The sequence below is a fragment of the Pararge aegeria genome, chromosome 9 (genome assembly GCF_905163445.1).
Source record: "Pararge aegeria chromosome 9, ilParAegt1.1, whole genome shotgun sequence".
NCBI lineage: Eukaryota > Metazoa > Arthropoda > Insecta > Lepidoptera > Nymphalidae > Pararge > Pararge aegeria.
In genome coordinates this window covers 18,440,888-18,463,720 of record NC_053188.1, presented here as the reverse complement: position 1 = coordinate 18,463,720, position 22,833 = coordinate 18,440,888, and the positions used below count along the sequence as shown (strand labels likewise).

At 38.2% G+C, this 22,833-nt stretch overlaps 1 protein-coding gene across 1 annotated transcript in view; it reads right to left on the bottom strand.

Moving 5' to 3' along the window:
• The window catches only part of LOC120626630 (neurexin-4), a 42,654-nt gene that overhangs the window by 5,504 nt on the left and 14,317 nt on the right, over positions 1–22,833 (bottom strand). Inside the window, exons 9-23 of the mRNA XM_039894250.1 lie at positions 22,421–22,637; positions 21,183–21,327; positions 13,160–13,266; positions 11,899–12,048; positions 10,866–11,069; positions 10,026–10,205; positions 8,923–9,060; positions 7,852–7,988; positions 7,425–7,576; positions 6,413–6,609; positions 5,788–5,928; positions 5,032–5,211; positions 3,790–3,923; positions 2,839–3,049; positions 815–949 (exon numbers count right to left, since the gene is read on the bottom strand). Coding sequence (XP_039750184.1) covers positions 815–949; positions 2,839–3,049; positions 3,790–3,923; positions 5,032–5,211; positions 5,788–5,928; positions 6,413–6,609; positions 7,425–7,576; positions 7,852–7,988; positions 8,923–9,060; positions 10,026–10,205; positions 10,866–11,069; positions 11,899–12,048; positions 13,160–13,266; positions 21,183–21,327; positions 22,421–22,637 — 2,428 coding nt within the window. The remainder of the gene's footprint in view (positions 1–814; positions 950–2,838; positions 3,050–3,789; positions 3,924–5,031; positions 5,212–5,787; positions 5,929–6,412; positions 6,610–7,424; positions 7,577–7,851; positions 7,989–8,922; positions 9,061–10,025; positions 10,206–10,865; positions 11,070–11,898; positions 12,049–13,159; positions 13,267–21,182; positions 21,328–22,420; positions 22,638–22,833) is intronic.

Genomic DNA, 22,833 nt, shown 5'->3' with positions numbered 1-22,833 from the left:
AATCAATCAGTCAATCAATCAATCCATGTTTTTTAGCCAGAATATGGTACATGCAACATTTTATATTGACACATTTTAACAATTTTAACAATATTAGGACACATCTAAAATATATATTAAATAAACTACGACAGCACACACATCACCAGCCTCAAAGTAAGCGTAGCATGTGTTATGTGTACACAAATACTTATAATATACAGATAGACACCCAGACACTGAAAAACATTCCTGTTCATCGCACAAACATTTTACAGTTGTGAGAATCGAACCCACACTTGAGGACTCAGAAAGCAGGGACGCTGCCCACTGTGCCAATTGGCAGTCGAAACATTAAAGTTAAAACCCGAAGTGAAAATCACAGGTTATTTAAAAAATTAAATCTTAAATAATCATATAAACCCTCACTCGTACAATGAGAAAGGTTTAGGCTTAAACAACATTATGGAGAACTCTCACGCATGCAAAATTCCTCACGATTTTTTTCCTTCACTGTTAGTTCTAACCACTAGGACACTTATAATACAATGAATTAATTAATGTCTTTATTTGTTTTTCAGTGTCTGGGTATTTATCTGTATATTATAAGTATTTATATGTATTATATTCATAAAGATATTCAACAGCTATCTTAGTACCCATAACACAAGCTACGCTTACTTTGGGGCTAGATGGTGATGTGTGTATTGTCGTAGTATATTTATTTATTTATTTAACGAAGGTATAAACTAAAGCCACAGGAATGACCAGTAAATTGTTTCGAACCAGTCAAAGTTTCGGGCATCCGCCAGTTTATAATAAATGCTACACTCACTGCCAAGGATGGCCTCATCGGTGCGGTGGAAGTCCAGGTCGTCTCCGAGGTTGGCGGGCGGCGGCGGGCGCGTCTCCACCGGCTCGGGCGGGTGCGTCACCGGCTCCACCCCGCAGAAGTCCTCGTGCAGGGAACCTGGCGCCGGAGTGACGGGTGAGACCACTACACCATGGTACCCAATCCAACACAATGTTTGATAGAAGCAGGCGTTCATCATCGACCCGTTACCGGCTAACTACATGCCAAAGATCTTAAAACGATTTATATCAACTTTGACGCATGCTTATAGAAAAATCGTATTCCAATATCAAGGATTACATGTTGATAAAACAGCTTAGGTATGAATTGCTCTAACTTCATAGTTGAATATAAATTTGACTGTGTGATGATAACAAAAAAGACCCGGCAAAGATTGTTGTCGGCTCTGCTTAGACCAGGACACGTATGTGACCTTCCTAACTACAGTTTTAAGTTAACGAATGTAGTTATCACCATAAACCAACAATATTGGGAACATATACCAACGTGTATCGGAATTATGAAATGCTATTGAAGTATGCATAAGTATATTTCATAAGAAATCACAGCATATTTATTTTTTAATAAAAACTAATTCAAAACAGTAAAGGTGTTTACTTATGACAACCCTATTGAAGATAAAAGACCGACACGCGCATAGTTCCTACGCTACGACGCGTACCTAACAAAGTGACATGAGTCACTTGGTTTTAATTTTGCATGTGATGTTAGGGCTGTATCTGTATCTTTCAGTAACAACTATGGCAATGGTTTACTCAAAAGCCATTAGAGTTTCGGTTTCACAGATAAGTCTCAGAGATAGTAAATAATGTAGTGTGCCTTCTAAGTATTATTTCGTATTTCATTTACATGTTGTATGTGTATGAACACTTTGAGTGTTTGTGATAGGCGTGCATACAAAATATAGGAATTTGAATTTATTGAATTTTCAGATCTCCTCTCCGAGTGAGAAAGGTTATAACTAGAGTCCACTAGTAGAAGTCAATAAAGCTGAACTTTTATTTCTTAAAATTAACTAACTTAGTAAGTAAACTATAGTCGTAAAAATGTAATAGGCCCGTTTTGACATTTGTGCAAGACCATAGAATGTAACTTGGAACGAAACTGAAAGAAACAAAAAAATAAAAATCAATTACATACAGTGTTTTAAAAAATACGTAAATTTTTTTGGGACGTTATATAATATGAAAGAATATATCGCGAGTATTCTTTTTGCGCTTACTTCATAGTAGCATGCAATTTATAATTGTTGCGAAACGTTTCGAAAACAGTTACGTTCTCAGTCTTTTTTTTTTTAAACTAGAGCTGTAACCATTTTTTTATTGTATATCGAAATTAAATATTGTGTAGTTATCTTTACTGCAAAGAATGAGCTTGGTTCTCAAAATGGGTTCTAAATAATGAGTCTGAGATGATGTATCTGACCAAGTGGCACATGACTGAAGCGTCCCCGCGCGCACTGCGCAGTTTTTCGTTCCTCATCTTGTAAAGTTGACTGTGCGCTCGTTTAAGTTTGATATATATTGTTTACTATTACGTTAACTATGGCTCTTCTATTTTGGACATTAATTTAAACATAGTGATTTGACTCGATTTTTGTGTTTGTTGTTATATAGTACTAACTCTGTTTCAACATGTTGAAAAGTGGACGTATAATCAACAGCCAGTCACGCGTATTGGTTGTGAAGTTAAAGGAATACTTTGAACGAACTAACACTTTACAATACATAATAATATCAATCAAGTACTGATACAAACTTGAATTGATTTATCGTGAGTATCGAGTCCCGAGTCTTATGGTTCCATAACTAGTTACGTCGCGATGACAAATGTCAAAACGGGCCTATTACATTTTTACGACTATAAGTGGTTTTAATTTGGTAACACGGGACGGGTTCGCTTGCCGGCAGAGAGAATTTATAATTTTCTCCCACCAGACTGGTGCTCTGCAACTGGCTCATAATAACAAGGAGAGACGCGGTTACCGCCGATGGTCCGGACGTTGGGCGGCGGGTCCTGTTGGAACAGCAGCTTGAGCGGGTAGATGTCGTCGAACTCCACGCGGCTCACGCAGCCCACGAAGCCCTCGTTCATGGTCTCGTTGCGCCCGATGTACATGTACTGGATGTTGTTGAACTGCGCGTCCGCCGACTCGCGGATGTTGAAGTGGTACTCCTGGGTCTCGTAGTTGTCCACCTGAGGATGCGAGTATACAGATAAACACCCAGACACTTGTTACGTAGGCACACCCACGGGATAGCCATAGTATGCTTGCTAACCAAGAAGCGGCCGCATCGCATCATGTTCAAGTTACGTCGCGCAGCAAATTCCGGAGGCTAGCTTTGAATCGTGATGCGATATCTTTTTTACCACACTCCCTATGGGATTTAATTTTGAGACCTAGGCTAGGGGGCTCGTTTCACAAATCGGCCGAGCATAGTTAATAAGTTTAGTTTAATATTATAATAATTTTTAATGCCAAGCATTAGGCAAACGTTTGGCGCAGTTGGCAGCGACCCCGCTTTCTGTGTCCGACCGTGGGTTGGATGCCCACATCTGGAAAATCATTGTGTGATTAACATGAATGTTTTACAGTGTCTGGGTGTTTATCTGTGTATTATAAGTATTTATGTGTATTATATTCATGACTTTCAGGCTAGGTTAGGGAGGCGACGTGTTGATTAAAAAGAATAATTAATGTAATTCTTAAACTAATATATGTATGTTAGTCTTGACATCTTTTTATTCTGCACCCTGCTGCGACCGTAAATATTAGCCACTGGAGACCATTAATGTTCATCGAACAAACATTTTCCAGTTTCTGGGAATCGAGCCCACGGCCTTGGACTCAGAAAGCAGGGTCGCTGCCCACTGCGCCGATCGGCCGTCACAAATAAACAAACTGTGACTCAGACGTCAGACCTCTTTGCCCCTACCTGAAGCACCATTGTAGCGCCGCTGTCCTTCCGCGACAAGCGCACGTCGTGGTACTGCCCCAGGCCGAAGTGTTTGCCCTGGAAGATGATCTCCTGCCTCTCGAACCCGAAGTCGAACACCACCCGCAGATGACCTGTTGACAAACCAAGGGCCTCAATGTCTGTTCACCCATCTCCATTATTAATAAATAAATAAAATAAAATAAATAAATATACTACGACAGTACACAACTCGCCATCAAGCCCCAAAGTGAGCGTAGCTTGTGTTATGGGTACTAGGACGACTGTTGAATATTTTTATGAATAATATACATAAATACTTATTATATACAGATAAACACCAAGACACTGAAAAACATTCATGTTCATCACACAAACATTTTATTCCAGTTGTCGGAATCGAACCCACGACCTTGAACGCAAAAAGCAATTAATCACGGAGATAGGTGAACAGACATTATTTTCCATTATTTGGCCAATTTTAATTTATAAAATAGTAAAAAGATAAGGCTATGGAGCGTGGTGGGTTTTTAAAATTCTATAACATATGTCGGAGAACAGAAGAGAGGATCAGAATAAAAGGATGATTTACTGTGAGATGGTGATAACAGAAAAAATACCCGACTAAGTTTGTTGTGAGCTCTTCTTAGACAAGGGCGCGTTTGGAACCCTCGTACATTTAGGTTTAAGTTGGCGAACGTAGTTATCACTACCCCCTTACAATTATATAAACATGAATGAACGCATCATAAGTGACCTCCTACTTAAATTCTTAGCGATCACCGTTGCGCCAGGAAAGTCGTCAAAAACGTCGACGAGACAGTTCCGCCGACTATCACATTAGCTATGCCATTCAACTGCTTTACAACTTAACACACTGGATACTGTTCCCACTATAGGTAGAGTCACTACAAACAGACTGACTTGACGTTTCAAAAGTGCTTATAAACTACGCCTATGAAAAAAATAAATGAATTTTGAATTTTTGAATTTTGAATATATTCAATCAGATACTTAACATTAATTTTTTTCATAGTTTAGCAAAGTATAATTCCAATTAGGAAACACATAATAATATAAACAAAGTAACATTAATATTTACAAAAAATATAAGCCGTCTAACTGTTCACTTATGGGCATGGTACCCAAAAGTGTAGTACCCGCTTACTAAATCCCGAAAATATATAAACTGTTGCACGTGACAAAATGAGCATTTACTCTCCCATAAAAGAAGACACTTACCAGAATTAGAGATCATAATCGTGAGGTATTCGGAGGATATGTTGGAGTAGAATCCCAGCAAGAACCCCTTGGGGTTGGTAGTGGTGAAACCGACGCGGATCTTCTCACTGATGGTCGACCGCCAGGATCCAAGGAAATCGTATTTCACCATTGAGTTTGGTCTCAAGTTTACGCCGATCTCTGTAGGGGTTAGGGGTAAAAAAGTTAATAGCGCAAGTGTTTTGGGCACCATGCTTGGACAACATAGTATATTTTTCCTACAAGCAATTTTTTTTTTTTTTAAATAAATAAATAAATATACTACGAATATTTATTTATTTATTTATTTAAAAAAAAATACACACATCGCCATCTAGCCCCAAAGTAAGCGTAGCTTGTGTTATGGGTACTGAGATAGCTGATGAATATATTTAGTACATTTATTATTTAGTACATATTTTAATTTAATGAAAGTAAATCTATATATAATATTAGTTTTGAAAACAACTCAAATGTCCTGGCCACGGGACAATTGCGATTTATTGCACGGCGCGAAGCGTCTAATGATGTAAATCAAATGTATTCCGCATGCCACGAGTAGTGGCGAGCGACGTTGCGGGGGCGACGTTCTTCCCATACATTTCTTTAAATCACGCGAAAGTTCGACGCGATTTGTTTACCATGGTCAGTACGTAAATGTGCAGAATAGGCAATTACAACTCTCGGCCAACTGGGTACAATTCGGTTCAGTTCGGTACAATGAGTTGAGCCGCTCACCGTCAGCACAGATGGGTCCCTTGAAAGCGGTCCAGCGACAGTCGCAGCCGTACGAGTCGTAGCCCTCCAGGCAGGTACCGTTGTTGAGGCATGGGGACGACTCGCACTTGCCCGTGCAGCCCTCCGACACGCCGTACACACCTACACATAACGGTGTTTTTTTTTAAAAAAAAGGGGTTCCTTTAACTTAAATAGTTATGAGTCGTAGGTGTGCTTCCGTGCCTACCACACCCCCATCGGCAACCACACCCCTCATGTGACTCCTGTCACTTAATTAGGTACGCGTCTCGGAGCGTAGGTGTTATGCGCGTGTCAGTCTTTTATCTTCAATAGGGTTGTCACAAGTAAACTTAGAATGTTTTTTATTCGTTGGTGTGGAAAAATAAATATACTTCTTTTCATTTAATACTTTTACAGGATGATTCCTTATGGGATAAACATATGCATCCTACAATTTTTTTTATCATTCGGATTTTATGTTGTTTATTTCTCATGTATAGAATAAAATAGATAGATAGATCTTAAGCCTTTCAAAATTACTTCAAACTAGACACTCGAAATGATTCTAGATCCGACGGTTTAAACTATGGTGATATAATAAGAAAGTAGTTAAACGTGTGAATACCTCGTCTGGCGTGATAACGCAGATCCACCGGATTCCCGTTGAGCAACAAGGCCCTCATGCAGCCGACAAAGCCGTCCTTCCTGTCCAAGGACGCGCCGAGAACTAGCGCGGTGGTGAGGTGTAACGCTCGCACGGGGTCCTTGGCTGTGCGAATCTCGTTCTTAAGCGCCCCGTCGACCACTACGCGCGCTTCTTTCCTGTGAAAAAAAGCGACAGATAGATAGGTAGATAGATAAATTATTTGTTGCACACAGTTAAGGGATAAAGATTATAAATATTGGAAACAGAAATGAAAAAATAATAAAAACACGCAAAGGCGGTCTACTCTCTTAAACGATCTCCTTCAGACAATCCTTAATGAAAGAAGAAAATAAATGATTATAGAAACGGGATAGTGCAATTTTTTAGAAACATGTCATAATATAAACTACATCAACTACATACATATAACAATAATACATATGTAATAGCGATATGTATAATGAACCTTCATAAATAATCATTATGCTTGCCAGCGTCAAATGTAAGTCACGAGCGATAACTTGTGTTCTACAAACGCCCGTTAACCTAAAAATGATTAGAATACGAGATCACTATTTGCAAATGTGGCTGTGGGTGATCTTCTTTATCTCCTTTATGGTATTCTTCCAGCCAAAATCCCACGTCCATTAAATTTTGAAAGTCCGTTAATGTATGTGTTAAGGCCCTGGCGTGTTTTGTGTGAATATATTAAGTTGTAGAGTATATGTTATGATTACAACATATTAAATAATAACTAATATCTATAATTAATTTTTGTACACGATAATTAGCTGCTTTCACCGCCACTGTCTAAACCCTGTTTCCTTCATACCAATCCAATCTGCAAAATTGAATAATAATTGAATTGAAATGAGTTGTACGAATTTACATGTATCTTATTTAAATACATAGTGATATTAAAAGCATCTCTCTCTCTCTCGTTCGCTGGATTAATTTGGCTTAAAAAGTGGAAACCATTAATTCGAAATACCTGTTCCTCTCAATGGAGACGGAATGCCACTTGTTGTCGGCGAGTCGGTTGCTGGTCTCCACGGACACTCCGAGCGGAGTATCCCCCACTTGGAACTGGAACTGAAGCTGATCGCCACCGATGATGGACAGCTTTATGTAGTCTTGCGGGCCCTGGGGGAACAATGTTATTTTAATTTTAAAGTTCCGAAAGTTCCAAAGAGGGTATTAGTTTTTCCAATATGCGTGTGTGCCTGAGCTTCGTGCCGAACGCTGACACCATTTAGAATAAGATTCAAACATCATATACTATTATTAAATCTAAGAAGTTTGTTATGCCATATTGCCATATTGTTACGAGCTAAATTAATCAGATATGTCACCATAAAAAATGTGTAATCTTAATATACTTAGTTAATTATTACCAATTTTGGGGAAAAAATATGTACCTTAGAATGCAACAGAACAGCGTTCTCCTTGGTGGTGCGGAACTCAAAGTATATGTCTCCGCTGTGGCTCAGGTCGAATGTGGGCAGAGTTATGACGGCGTCCGAGATGCGGAAGGTGACTGCGTTGCTGAACAGATCTACAGAAATAATAATACATATGAAATTTACCAACTCAATTGGGCTACAACCGGCTAAGCATGGGCGGAAGATATAATTTCTCCCAGACTAAATTTTACTACAGAAAACAGAAAGGACTAAATTTTATCTTCTCCCGATTTCCCTTCGCTTTATCAACTCTCCGAGCATTGGCGCTTGTGTGGAAATAATATCTAAATAATATATACGTGTAATAATAAAAATGGGTTAACTTCTTCTATTCCCTGTTGCAGTGGATACGTTAATTTTACCCCTTGTCAGGTGATATTATTGGGGGATTTAATTATAGTTTATATATTTAAACAAACCTAACAACATGGGTCATTTACATTGTTTTACATATTGTTCTTTTTTTTTAAACTTATTAGCAGGGAGGTCATAGAGATTGTTCCACCCGCTTTGAATTCATTGAGAATATCTCTACGTGATCAAATCACGATTGAGTATATACTTAATAGCACAAGATATACTGACATACCTCAAAGAGTTGCAATAGCTCAGAGAGCTAGCTGATAAGACATTCAGAATTCTCAGACAGAATTCTCTATGTTTGGATACTCTTTGTAGATCTACTCATAGACGCTCTGTGTAACTAAATATATATGAAAGAAATATGCCGGGCATCGTAATGTTCCATTAAAGTAAATATGATGTTAATTAAGTGGTTCTATTGTGATGGTGAAATGGCTGTGAATTGCTTTTAACAACTTAAAATAAATATAATTTTACACACATTAGAGTCCGAAAATGCTGGACTGGCGTACCCGCACTGGTAAGCCACAGGACGGACGACATAAAGGGAGTCGCTGGACGCAAGCGGCACAAGACCGTTAAATTTGGAACTCCTTCGAAAATGCCTATGTCTAGCAGCGGACGTCAACCCTTTGAAGGCCGCAGGATGTAAGTCCATATTACCGTCTCCCTCGCACAGCAGAGGCCCCAGCGAGTAGCGGCCCTGCTTCTCGTCGAGGTGGCTGCCCGTGTCCCCGAAGCGCAGCTGTTTGACTGGCAAGAACTCCTTTTCCGTTATATCGCCGCCGTCGATTTGGAACTCTGTACAAAATTTCAAAACTTATCATTTCTGCTAGGAAAGACACTTGGTTCAACATACTTAGCATTTTAGCATTTCTAGGCTTATGATTTTCTTTTTTTTGTAAACGCATTGTTTTTGTTTCAACTTGAATTATTGGTCTCCGTAGACGCTCTGTGTCGTGGCGGCAGATCAGCATACAGCTGTCACCACCGGAGGGGGGGTCTTGTGTCGTGTCGTTTGGAGATTGAAAAGGCCTTTTATTTATTCTTACACTTACAGTTACAACAAACATATATAAACTTTAAAAAAAATGACCACGTACAATATCATGAGCTGATTTCAATAACCAGTAACAAAAAGAAAAATAATAAAGTGTAGGCTTAAAACTAAGCTAGGTGAACGATTATCCTCAACCGATAGTTCAAATCGGGAATCGATAGTTATTCAAATCTTCGAGACTTGTACCTGAAGAGAAGCTCATCGACTTCCGACGACAGGGATACTTCGTTATATTAAGTACATATGCGCGTAGGCCTTTGGTTCAGCAGTATATGATAAAAGGCTTGGAAATAAAATGCTCTAACTTCATAGCTAAAAATTAACTCGACCGTGAGATGGTGATAACAAAAAAATACTAAATTTGTTGTAGGCTCTTCTTAGACCAGGACGCGTTTGGAACCCCCCTAGCTTTAGTTTTAAGTTAACGAATGCAGTTATCACCATCACTAACATTAGTGTAACATGTTAAATGTATGAACGCTTCATAAGTGCCTGTGATAAGGTCTACATGAATAAAACATTTTTAAATGTGAATATTTGATTTTGAGTGGATAGGCTATTGATTGATTGTGTAAGGTGAGATTTTTAATTTTTATAATAACTCTTATGTATGTTATGTGTGTGTCTATATGTATTTGTAAAGAGAAGTAGTAAGTAAAATAGTGTTTAGTTTATTCTCTAAGTGGGGGGGGGGGCTCCTAGTCACCGTCGGTGGAGAGGGGGCTGTGCTCCGCGTCGCAGTTGCACCACTTGGTGGGGTCGACGCACGAGCCCAGCACGCCGCACTGGCACATGCGGCTGCCCGGCGTGGCGCCCGCCCAGTAGTCCATTCGCTGCCCGCTGCGGGACACCCACCACGCGAACGGGTGGAAGTTCGTCTCGTCACCTGATAACAAAGACACGTTTACAAGATTCTTTATATACTAAGGTTAATTCAATTCATTTTATATATGGCATTATATATATAGTCAATTAATTGTGTTAACAATGGTTCTTATTACAACAATTAATTGTACAGCCAGATTCCACCTGCAACGTCATTAAAACTGTCAATGAAGTTTAAAAATAAAAGAATAATCTTACTAACTAAATCAAATGTCAATAATGTTTGTGTGTTTATGGAATGATATTATGATTTATTACCAAAATTATATTTAGAGCCTTTTTGAAATTCAATTTGTCAGTCATTTTCTTTTTACGTTTAGAAACATTTGATTTTTGAATGAATTGGATATACTCAAAATCTCACGAGCTATTTCAGCCTATACTAATGGTATGTGTAAAAAAAGTAATAAAAATAAATAGTGAAAGAGCTGTTTTATGGTGGATGGTGTCGGTGATAGTGATGGTGGGGGTGGGGGTTGTGGTGGTTGTGGGGTGTTGGTGGGGGTGTAGGTGGGGGTGTAGGTGGGGGTGTTGGTGGGGCTGTTGGTGGGGCTGTTGGTGGGGCTGTTGGTGGGGGTTCTGGTGGGGGTGTTGTTGGGGGTGTTGGTGGGGTGTTGACGGGGGTGTTTGTTGGGCCGAATGCCGCATGCGGGGGACTCACTGGGCGAGTTGAGCAGGCGCGAGTGGCGGCACATGTACTCGAGGCGCTGGCTGCAGGCGCGGCTGCGGTTGAGCAGCGCCTCGAGCTGCGCGCGCGACGCGTCGTAGGCGATGTCCTGGCGGAAGCTGCCCGGCTCCTGGTAGCCGTCCACCTGCGAGCTGGCCGCCGCCGAGTGCTGCACCGAAGTGAGGATGCGCCCGTCCGCTGCCACGACAAACCATTGAAAATGTTATGTATGTTCACAATAACATAACAAATATTTAAGAGAAAATGTACTGCAATAATTTAAACGTTAGAAGCAAAAATAAACTTGCAGTGCAATACACTAGACTACACAAAATAAGCAATTCATTTAAAAGAAAAGTCCTATTATTGTATAAAGGATTACGTAAACGATAAAAAAGCTTGAGTGTGAACAATTGCTCTAACCAGATTGCTACTTAAATATTTTCAAATGGCAATGTGAGATGGTGATAATAAAAAGAACACCCGGGAAAGTTTGTTGTGACCTTCTTAGACCAGTGCGCGTTTGGAACCGTCGTGGCTTAAGTTTTAAGTTTACGGATGTCGTTATCGCTATCACTACTCACTGCTGCGTACACATTTTGTATGTAATCAACGCATAATAAGTGACATCAAAGGCTCATGCCCAGATACAGAAATATTTGACTTGACTTTGAAATATTCATTAAGTATTTCAATCTACTTCTATGCTTCAAACCCTCTCTAAGAGATTCTGAAACAGTTAGCTTATCGCAAACATTATAACATCCAATGTCTTAATAACCATTAATATCATCCAAACGGGCATGTGATTTGTATTAAAATAAAAATAAAATCTATAAAATTTTATTTCAGTTCGGAAACCCATATACAAAATTGAGAGGTTAACATAAAATAAATATAAAGGACAGATTTAAAAAAAAAACAGTAATTAATTAAAATCTAGAATTAGAATAAATTAAATTACAATTAAGTCACGTTTAGCATCATGAGCACGGTGGGCGCCCACCTCTTTGGTAAATATACTCACAGTAGAACTGGCACGTGGCCGGGAAGGGTGGCAGCGGGCCCGAGCCGTCCACGTCGAGCATCATGTGCGCCGAGGACTGCTGCGCCGCACCGCCCGCCCCGCCCGCGCCGCCCGCCTGCTGGTACGCCGCGCACGACACCGGGTGCACCGCTGCAAGCATACGCAAATAACGTTCAGGGGGGGAGTTTGTACTGAGGCTGGCTACCGAGGGGGTTTTAATGGGTAGAATTCCATTATGAAAATTAAGCTTCATTTGCTATAGTCTGCGAACAGTAGGAGAATCTGTCAACTTGAGGATGCTCCGATAACGGAGCGCAACGTACGTAGAGAGTTCATTGCCGAGGATCTGTGTGGTGTGGAGTATACGGATTGAAGAAATTATAAATTACACCATACAGATTCTCCTGCTGTACTCGGAGTATAGCAAATTAAGCTAAATTTTCATAATATATTATGGATTTCTGCAAAGTAACGCTTGCTTCTATCCACTGGGTAGAAATCCCATATAACCCAAATTATCCCAGAGAGTCGGGTATCTTTAAAAAAGATATCCCCCCCGTCAACAAAAACAAAAATTGTGTATTTTTAAGTATTTTTTGGGTTGATCAACTCAAAAAATATTATAAATCCGTTTTTAAAGTTCTCCACTTTATAGAAAGCTTTATGTTTGGAATAAATTAGAAGTCTTATTTCGTTTGAAGCCGTACAGTGTTTTATCACTATCATAAAAATATTTAAAGAAAGTAATAGTAAAGGGTGGTTTGGTGACAAAAGCAAAGCAAAGCTTTTCGTGACAAAGTACTTCCGCCATGTTTATTTCGGCCACAAAGCGGCATTGCTTTGTTCCGGACCGATAGGCGTAGTTTTCGTTGATATTACAAGGACATGTTGAGATACTCTAAGAATTTAGAATAACCTTTACTTCAATATTCGCAGAGTACCACTTATAGAACACTATATTAATATCATGTCTTTTATAATGTTTCATGTCATCTATCATTCATTTGTCTAAATCCATAAATTATGTAGTTCTATCTAGTTAGTGTAAGTGAACCTGCCGTACTAACAAGATGTTAAATAAATAAATGAGGCACAATAACTACGCCTCTTCGACTACTAGACTTTCGACGTATTCCTCACAAGTGTTGCTCTGTTTATAGACCGTGGGTTTGTGGGGGTTCATCTGATTGGTCAGACAATTATTGCTATAAAAGAGAATAAATACTTCTAGTGGGACGCTTCTAACGACAACGGGACTCACACGTGTGGCACACGGCGCCCGCGTAGCCGGTGGCGGCGCAGTCACAGCTGAACTCGTCCGCAGTCTGCGTACACACACCGTTGTGCTCGCACGGGTTGGGGTTGCACCTAAACGAAAATAGCAAAACTCATATGAATACAGTCGCTATAAAAAACTGAGTAAACTGAAAAAAAAATTAAACTAAATACAAGAAGAGCTAAACTTGCATAAAGAACACTTGCTTTCTGTATACAAGACATACTAAACTTGCATAAACGACACTTGCGAACTGTGTACATAGAGTACTAAACTTGCATAAACAACACTTGCGAACTAAATACAAGACGAACTATACTTGCAAAAAGGACACTTGCGAACTAAATACAAGACGAACTATACTTGCAAAAAGGACACTTTCGAACTACATACAAGACGTACTAAACTTGCATAAACGACTCTTGCGAACTGTGTACATAGAGTACTAAACTTGTATAAACAACACTTGCGAACTAAATACAAGACGTACTAAACTTGCAAAAAGGACACTTTCGAAGTACATACAAGACGTACTAAACTTGCATAAAGTAAACTAGCTTTCTGTATACAAGACATACTAAACTTGCATAAACGACACTTGCGAACTGTGTACATAGAGTACTAAACTTGCATAAACAACACTTGCGAACTAAATACAAGACGAACTATACTTGCAAAAAGGACACTTTCGAACTACATACAAGACGTACTAAACTTCCATAAAGGACACTTGCTTCCTGTATACAAGACGTTCTAAACTTGCATAAACGACTCTTGCGAACTGTGTACATAGAGTACTAAACTTGCATAAACAACACTTGCGAACTAAATACAAGACGTACTAAACTTGCAAAAAGGACACTTTCGAACTACATACAAAACGTACTAAACTTGCATAAAGTAAACTAGCTTTCTGTATACAAGACATACTAAACTTGCCTAAAAGACACTTGCGAACTGTGTACATAGAGTACTAAACTTGCATAAACAACACTTGCGAACTAAATACAAGACGAACTATACTTGCAATAAGGACACTTTCGAACTACATACAAGACGTACTAAACTTGCATAAAGGACACTTGCTTCCTGTATACAAGACGTACTAAACTTGCATAATCGACTCTTGCGAACTGTGTACATAGAGTACTAAACTTGCATAAACAACACTTGCGAACTAAATACAAGACGTACTAAACTTGCAAAAAGGACACTTTCGAACTACATACAAGACGTACTAAACTTGCATAAAGGACACTTGCTTTCTGTATACAAGACGTACTAAACTTGCATAAAGTAAACTAGCTTTCTGTATACAAGACATACTAAACTTGCATAAACAACACTTGCGAACTAAATACAAGACGTACTAAACTTGCAAAATGGACACTTTCGAACTACATACAAGACGTACTAAACTTGCATAAAGGACACTTGCTTTCTGTATACAAGACGTACTAAACTTGCATCAAGTAAACTAGCTTTCTGTATACAAGACATACTAAACTTGCCTAAAAGACACTTGCGAACTGTGTACATAGAGTACTAAACTTGCATAAACAACACTTGCGAACTAAATACAAGACGAACTATACTTGCAATAAGGACACTTTCGAACTACATACAAGACGTACTAAACTTGCATAAAGGACACTTGCTTCCTGTACTAAACTTGCATAAACGACTCTTGCGAACTGTGTACATAGAGTACTAAACTTGCATAAACAACACTTGCGAACTAAATACAAGACGTACTAAACTTGCATAATCGACTCTTGCGAACTGTGTACATAGAGTACTAAACTTGCATAAACAACACTTGCGAACTAAATACAAGACGTACTAAACTTGCATAAAGGACACTTGCTTCCTGTACTAAACTTGCATAAACGACTCTTGCGAACTGTGTACATAGAGTACTAAACTTGCATAAACAACACTTGCGAACTAAATACAAGACGTACTAAACTTGCAAAAAGGACACTTTCGAACTACATACAAGACGTACTAAACTTGCATAAAGGACACTTGCTTTCTGTATACAAGACGTACTAAACTTGCATAAAGTAAACTAGCTTTCTGTATACAAGACATACTAAACTTGCATAAACGACACTTGCGAACTGTGTACAAAGAGTACTAAACTTGCATAAACAACACTTGCGAACTAAATACAAGACGAACTATACTTGCAAAAAGGACACTTTCGAACTACATACAAGACGTACTAAACTTGCATAAAGTAAACTAGCTTTCTGTATACAAGACATACTAAACTTGCATAAACGACACTTGCGAACTATGTACATAGAGTACTAAACTTGCATAAACAACACTTGCGAACTAAATACAAGACGAACTCTACTTGCAAAAAGGACACTTTCGAACTACATACAAAACGTACTAAACTTGCATAAAGTAAACTAGCTTTCTGTATACAAGACATACTAAACTTGCATAAACAACATTTGCGAACTGTGTACATAGAGTACTAAACTTGCATAAACAACACTTGCGAACTAAATACAAGACGAACTATACTTGCAAAAAGGACACTTTCGAACTACATACAAGACGTACTAAACTTCCATAAAGGACACTTGCTTCCTGTATACAAGACGTTCTAAACTTGCATAAACGACTCTTGCGAACTGTGTACATAGAGTACTAAACTTGCATAAACAACACTTGCGAACTAAATACAAGACGTACTAAACTTGCAAAAAGGACACTTTCGAACTACATACAAAACGTACTAAACTTGCATAAAGTAAACTAGCTTCCTGTATACAAGACGTACTAAACTTGCATAATCGACTCTTGCGAACTGTGTACATAGAGTACTAAACTTGCATAAACAACACTTGCGAACTAAATACAAGACGTACTAAACTTGCAAAAAGGACACTTTCGAACTACATACAAGACGTACTAAACTTGCATAAAGGACACTTGCTTTCTGTATACAAGACGTACTAAACTTGCATAAAGTAAACTAGCTTTCTGTATACAAGACATACTAAACTTGCATAAACAACACTTGCGAACTAAATACAAGACGTACTAAACTTGCAAAATGGACACTTTCGAACTACATACAAGACGTACTAAACTTGCATAAAGGACACTTGCTTTCTGTATACAAGACGTACTAAACTTGCATAATCGACTCTTGCGAACTGTGTACATAGAGTACTAAACTTGCATAAACAACACTTGCGAACTAAATACAAGACGTACTAAACTTGCAAAAAGGACACTTTCGAACTACATACAAGACGTACTAAACTTGCATAAAGGACACTTGCTTTCTGTATACAAGACGTACTAAACTTGCATAAAGTAAACTAGCTTTCTGTATACAAGACATACTAAACTTGCATAAACAACACTTGCGAACTAAATACAAGACGTACTAAACTTGCAAAATGGACACTTTCGAACTACATACAAGACGTACTAAACTTGCATAAAGGACACTTGCTTCCTGTACTAAACTTGCATAAACGACTCTTGCGAACTGTGTACATAGAGTACTAAACTTGCATAAACAACACTTGCGAACTAAATACAAGACGTACTAAACTTGCATAATCGACTCTTGCGAACTGTGTACATAGAGTACTAAACTTGCATAAACAACACTTGCGAACTAAATACAAGATGTACTAAACTTGCATAAAGGACACTTGCTTCCTGTACTAAACTTGCATAAACGACTCTTGCGAACTGTGTACATAGAGTACTAAACTTGCATAAACAACACTTGCGAACTAAATACAAGACGTACTAAACTTGCAAAAAGGACACTTTCGAACTACATACAAGACGTACTAAACTTGCATAAAGGACACTTGCTTTCTGTATACAAGACGTACTAAACTTGCATAAAGTAAACTAGCTTTCTGTATACAAGACATACTAAACTTGCATAAACGACACTTGCGAACTGTGTACAAAGAGTACTAAACTTGCATAAACAACACTTGCGAACTAAATACAAGACGAACTATACTTGCAAAAAGGACACTTTCGAACTACATACAAGACGTACTAAACTTGCATAAAGTAAACTAGCTTTCTGTATACAAGACATACTAAACTTGCATAAACGACACTTGCGAACTATGTACATAGAGTACTAAACTTGCATAAACAACACTTGCGAACTAAATACAAGACGAACTCTACTTGCAAAAAGGACACTTTCGAACTACATACAAAACGTACTAAACTTGCATAAAGTAAACTAGCTTTCTGTATACAAGACATACTAAACTTGCATAAACGACACTTGCGAACTGTGTACATAGAGTACTAAACTTGCATAAACAACACTTGCGAACTAAATACAAGACGAACTATACTTGCAAAAAGGACACTTTCGAACTACATACAAGACGTACTAAACTTCCATAAAGGACACTTGCTTCCTGTATACAAGACGTTCTAAACTTGCATAAACGACTCTTGCGAACTGTGTACATAGAGTACTAAACTTGCATAAACAACACTTGCGAACTAAATACAAGACGTACTAAACTTGCAAAATGGACACTTTCGAACTACATACAAGACGTACTAAACTTGCATAAAGGACACTTGCTTTCTGTATACAAGACGTACTAAACTTGCATCAAGTAAACTAGCTTTCTGTATACAAGACATACTAAACTTGCCTAAAAGACACTTGCGAACTGTGTACATAGAGAACTAAACTTGCATAAACAACACTTGCGAACTAAATACAAGACGAACTATACTTGCAATAAGGACACTTTCGAACTACATACAAGACGTACTAAACTTGCATAAAGGACACTTGCTTCCTGTACTAAACTTGCATAAACGACTCTTGCGAACTGTGTACATAGAGTACTAAACTTGCATAAACAACACTTGCGAACTAAATACAAGACGTACTAAACTTGCATAATCGACTCTTGCGAACTGTGTACATAGAGTACTAAACTTGCATAAACAACACTTGCGAACTAAATACAAGACGTACTAAACTTGCATAAAGGACACTTGCTTCCTGTACTAAACTTGCATAAACGACTCTTGCGAACTGTGTACATAGAGTACTAAACTTGCATAAACAACACTTGCGAACTAAATACAAGACGTACTAAACTTGCAAAAAGGACACTTTCGAACTACATACAAGACGTACTAAACTTGCATAAAGGACACTTGCTTTCTGTATACAAGACGTACTAAACTTGCATAAAGTAAACTAGCTTTCTGTATACAAGACATACTAAACTTGCATAAACGACACTTGCGAACTGTGTACAAAGAGTACTAAACTTGCATAAACAACACTTGCGAACTAAATACAAGACGAACTATACTTGCAAAAAGGACACTTTCGAACTACATACAAGACGTACTAAACTTGCATAAAGTAAACTAGCTTTCTGTATACAAGACATACTAAACTTGCATAAACGACACTTGCGAACTATGTACATAGAGTACTAAACTTGCATAAACAACACTTGCGAACTAAATACAAGACGAACTCTACTTGCAAAAAGGACACTTTCGAACTACATACAAAACGTACTAAACTTGCATAAAGTAAACTAGCTTTCTGTATACAAGACATACTAAACTTGCATAAACAACATTTGCGAACTGTGTACATAGAGTACTAAACTTGCATAAACAACACTTGCGAACTAAATACAAGACGAACTCTACTTGCAAAAAGGACACTTTCGAACTACATACAAAACGTACTAAACTTGCATAAAGTAAACTAGCTTTCTGTATACAAGACATACTAAACTTGCCTAAAAGACACTTGCGAACTGTGTACATAGAGTACTAAACTTGCATAAACAACATTTGCGAACTAAATACAAGACGAACTATACTTGCAATTAGGACACTTTCGAACTACATACAAGACGTACTAAACTTGCATAAAGGACACTTGCTTCCTGTGTACAAGACGTACTAAACTTGCATAAACGACTCTTGCGAACTGTGTACATAGAGTACTAAACTTGCATAAACAACACTTGCGAACTAAATACAAGACGTACTAAACTTGCAAAAAGGACACTTTCGAACTACATACAAGACGTACTAAACTTGCATAAAGGACACTTGCTTTCTGTATACAAGACGTACTAAACTTGCATAAAGTAAACTAGCTTTCTGTATACAAGACATACTAAACTTGCATAAACGACACTTGCGAACTGTGTACAAAGAGTACTAAACTTGCATAAACAACACTTGCGAACTAAATACAAGACGAACTATACTTGCAAAAAGGACACTTTCGAACTACATACAATACGTACTAAACTTGCATAAAGTAAACTAGCTTTCTGTATACAAGACATACTAAACTTGCATAAACGACACTTGCGAACTATGTACATAGAGTACTAAACTTGCATAAACAACACTTGCGAACTAAATACAAGACGAACTCTACTTGCAAAAAGGACACTTTCGAACTACATACAAAACGTACTAAACTTGCATAAAGTAAACTAGCTTTCTGTATACAAGACATACTAAACTTGCATAAACAACATTTGCGAACTGTGTACATAGAGTACTAAACTTGCATAAACAACACTTGCGAACTAAATACAAGACGAACTCTACTTGCAAAAAGGACACTTTCGAACTACATACAAAACGTACTAAACTTGCATAAAGGACACTTGCTTCCTGTATACAAGACGTACTAAACTTGCATAAACGACTCTTGCGAACTGTGTACATAGAGTACTAAACTTGCATAAACAACACTTGCGAACTAAATACAAGACGTACTAAACTTGCAAAAAGGACACTTTCGAACTACATACAAGACGTACTAAACTTGCATAAACGACACTTGCTTTCTGTATACAAGACGTACTAAACTTGCATAAAGTAAACTAGCTTTCTGTATACAAGACATACTAAACTTGCATAAACGACACTTGCGAACTGTGTACAAAGAGTACTAAACTTGCATAAACAACACTTGCGAACTAAATACAAGACGAACTATACTTGCAAAAAGGACACTTTCGAACTACATACAATACGTACTAAACTTGCATAAAGTAAACTAGCTTTCTGTATACAAGACATACTAAACTTGCATAAACGACACTTGCGAACTATGTACATAGAGTACTAAACTTGCATAAACAACACTTGCGAACTAAATACAAGACGAACTCTACTTGCAAAAAGGACACTTTCGAACTACATACAAAACGTACTAAACTTGCATAAAGTAAACTAGCTTTCTGTATACAAGACATACTAAACTTGCATAAACAACATTTGCGAACTGTGTACATAGAGTACTAAACTTGCATAAACAACACTTGCGAACTAAATACAAGACGAACTCTACTTGCAAAAAGGACACTTTCGAACTACATACAAAACGTACTAAACTTGCATAAAGGACACTTGCTTCCTGTATACAAGACGTACTAAACTTGCATAAACGACTCTTTCGAACTGTGTACATAGATTACTAAACTTGCATAAACAACACTTGCGAACTAAATACAAGACGAACTCTACTTGCAAAAAGGACACTTTCGAACTACATACAAAACGTACTAAACTTGCATAAAGTAAACTAGCTTTCTGTATACAAGACATACTAAACTTGCATAAACAACATTTGCGAACTGTGTACATAGAGTACTAAACTTGCATAAACAACACTTGCGAACTAAATACAAGACGAACTCTACTTGCAAAAAGGACACTTTCGAACTACATACAAAACGTACTAAACTTGCATAAAGGACACTTGCTTCCTGTATACAAGACGTACTAAACTTGCATAAACGACTCTTGCGAACTGTGTACATAGATTACTAAACTTGCATAAACAACACTTGCGAACTAAATACAAGACGAACTAAACTTGCAAAAAGGACACTTTCGAACTACATACAAGACGTACTAAACTTGCATAAACGACACTTGCGAACTGTGTACATAGCACTTAACTAAATTGAAGTACCTGTCAATCATGTGGCACGCGTCGAACACGACCTCGTTTGGGCAACAGTACTCCTCCTTCTTCCAGTCGGTGGGCAGGCGGTAGTTGCCGTCCACCGCGATCTTGCGCATACAGCCGATGAAGCCGCGAGGGGGCGCCTTGCCGCCTGCCGACACAAATAAATACCACTCAAAAATAAAGACAGCATCTTCATTGGTTAATAGTGGACTCGTAAGACGTCGGCCTGCCAGCTAAAACAGCGCCACCTACCGGGTCCAATTGTGTCTTCAAACCATCCAGGTACCCATTGAAATATACACACAAAATTACATTTCAAGTCTATAGATCAAAATATATCTAATAGTCATATAGATATATTTTTATCCTATTATAATATTAAGGATACGTGTATGATTCAAAAGCTTGGGTATAAATTGCTCTAACTTCATAGCTAAATATTACCTCGACTGTGAGATGGTGATAAACAAAAAAACCTGGCTAAGTTTGTTTTGGGCTCTTCTTAGACCAGGGCGCGTTTGGAACCCTCCTCCCCTTTCCCGCTTTAGTTTTAAGTTCACGAATGCCGTTGTCACCGTATCCTAACATAAGTGACAACATGTTAAATGTATGAACGCTTCATAACTGTGATAAGCTCTCCATGAAAAAATAAATTTTGAATTTAAATTTTGATGTCCCGTCGCGATTAGGGGTACATTTGCCATGCTTCCTAACAGGTTAGCCAGCCACTACATAAACTGCATCATCACATACCACAGGTGAGATTACAGTCAATGACTAACTTGTAGTGGCATAAAAAAAGACGAACTGTGCTACTACTTGGAAAATATACGGGTACATACGGAAAATATAAATATATTCTGCATCTCAGTCGGAACGAAATATATCTAGCCACTGCGGAAAGTTGCCATCAAATAACGCCCAAAAAATTGCCCGAATTATTCGTTCCCGTTTTTTTTGGAAATTGTTGGTTTTTCTGTAAAATAGCATTTTTTACACTCCGTCTTCTCAACTTTATGCCAAGTCGATTGGTTACTGAGTTTGGGCGTTAAGTAAGGATAAACAAAATTTCGCATTTATAATATTAGCAAGGATGGACAGTACCGCTTCCCAGTATTATAACTAGATGGCGCACCTTAGATTCCATACAAATCTTACTGAACTTTCACGCGATCGAATAAGTTAACGTCGGTAGAAAATTTGACACTTTGCACTCTGGTTTGAATTGTCTGGTGTCTCACCGGCAATGTAGAACGTGCTTCCAGTGAAGAACTTCAATCGCTTCGTGGTCTGCACGGGCCGGTAGTCCACGGACAGTATGAGACTGTCCGGGGCCATGGTCAGCATCAAGGAATGCCATCGACCGTCGTTGAACTCCTCGGCATAATTATCCAGCTTCGCTTTGGACGACCCTTCGTTATAAAGCTCCACTTTCACTTTACCTTCTTCAAGGAAAACCTGGTAGAAACAAACACATTTTAAAAGTAGTGGCTCAGAGAAGATTTTATGTTTGAGACATTTATATTTTTTTTTTTATTTATTTATTTATTTATCATAGGAAGGTGTACAAGTAAAGTAATTAAAGTTGGGAATAATTTAATCTTTTGCTACAGTTATAAACTAAAACAACAATATACTAAAAAAGTTAATACAT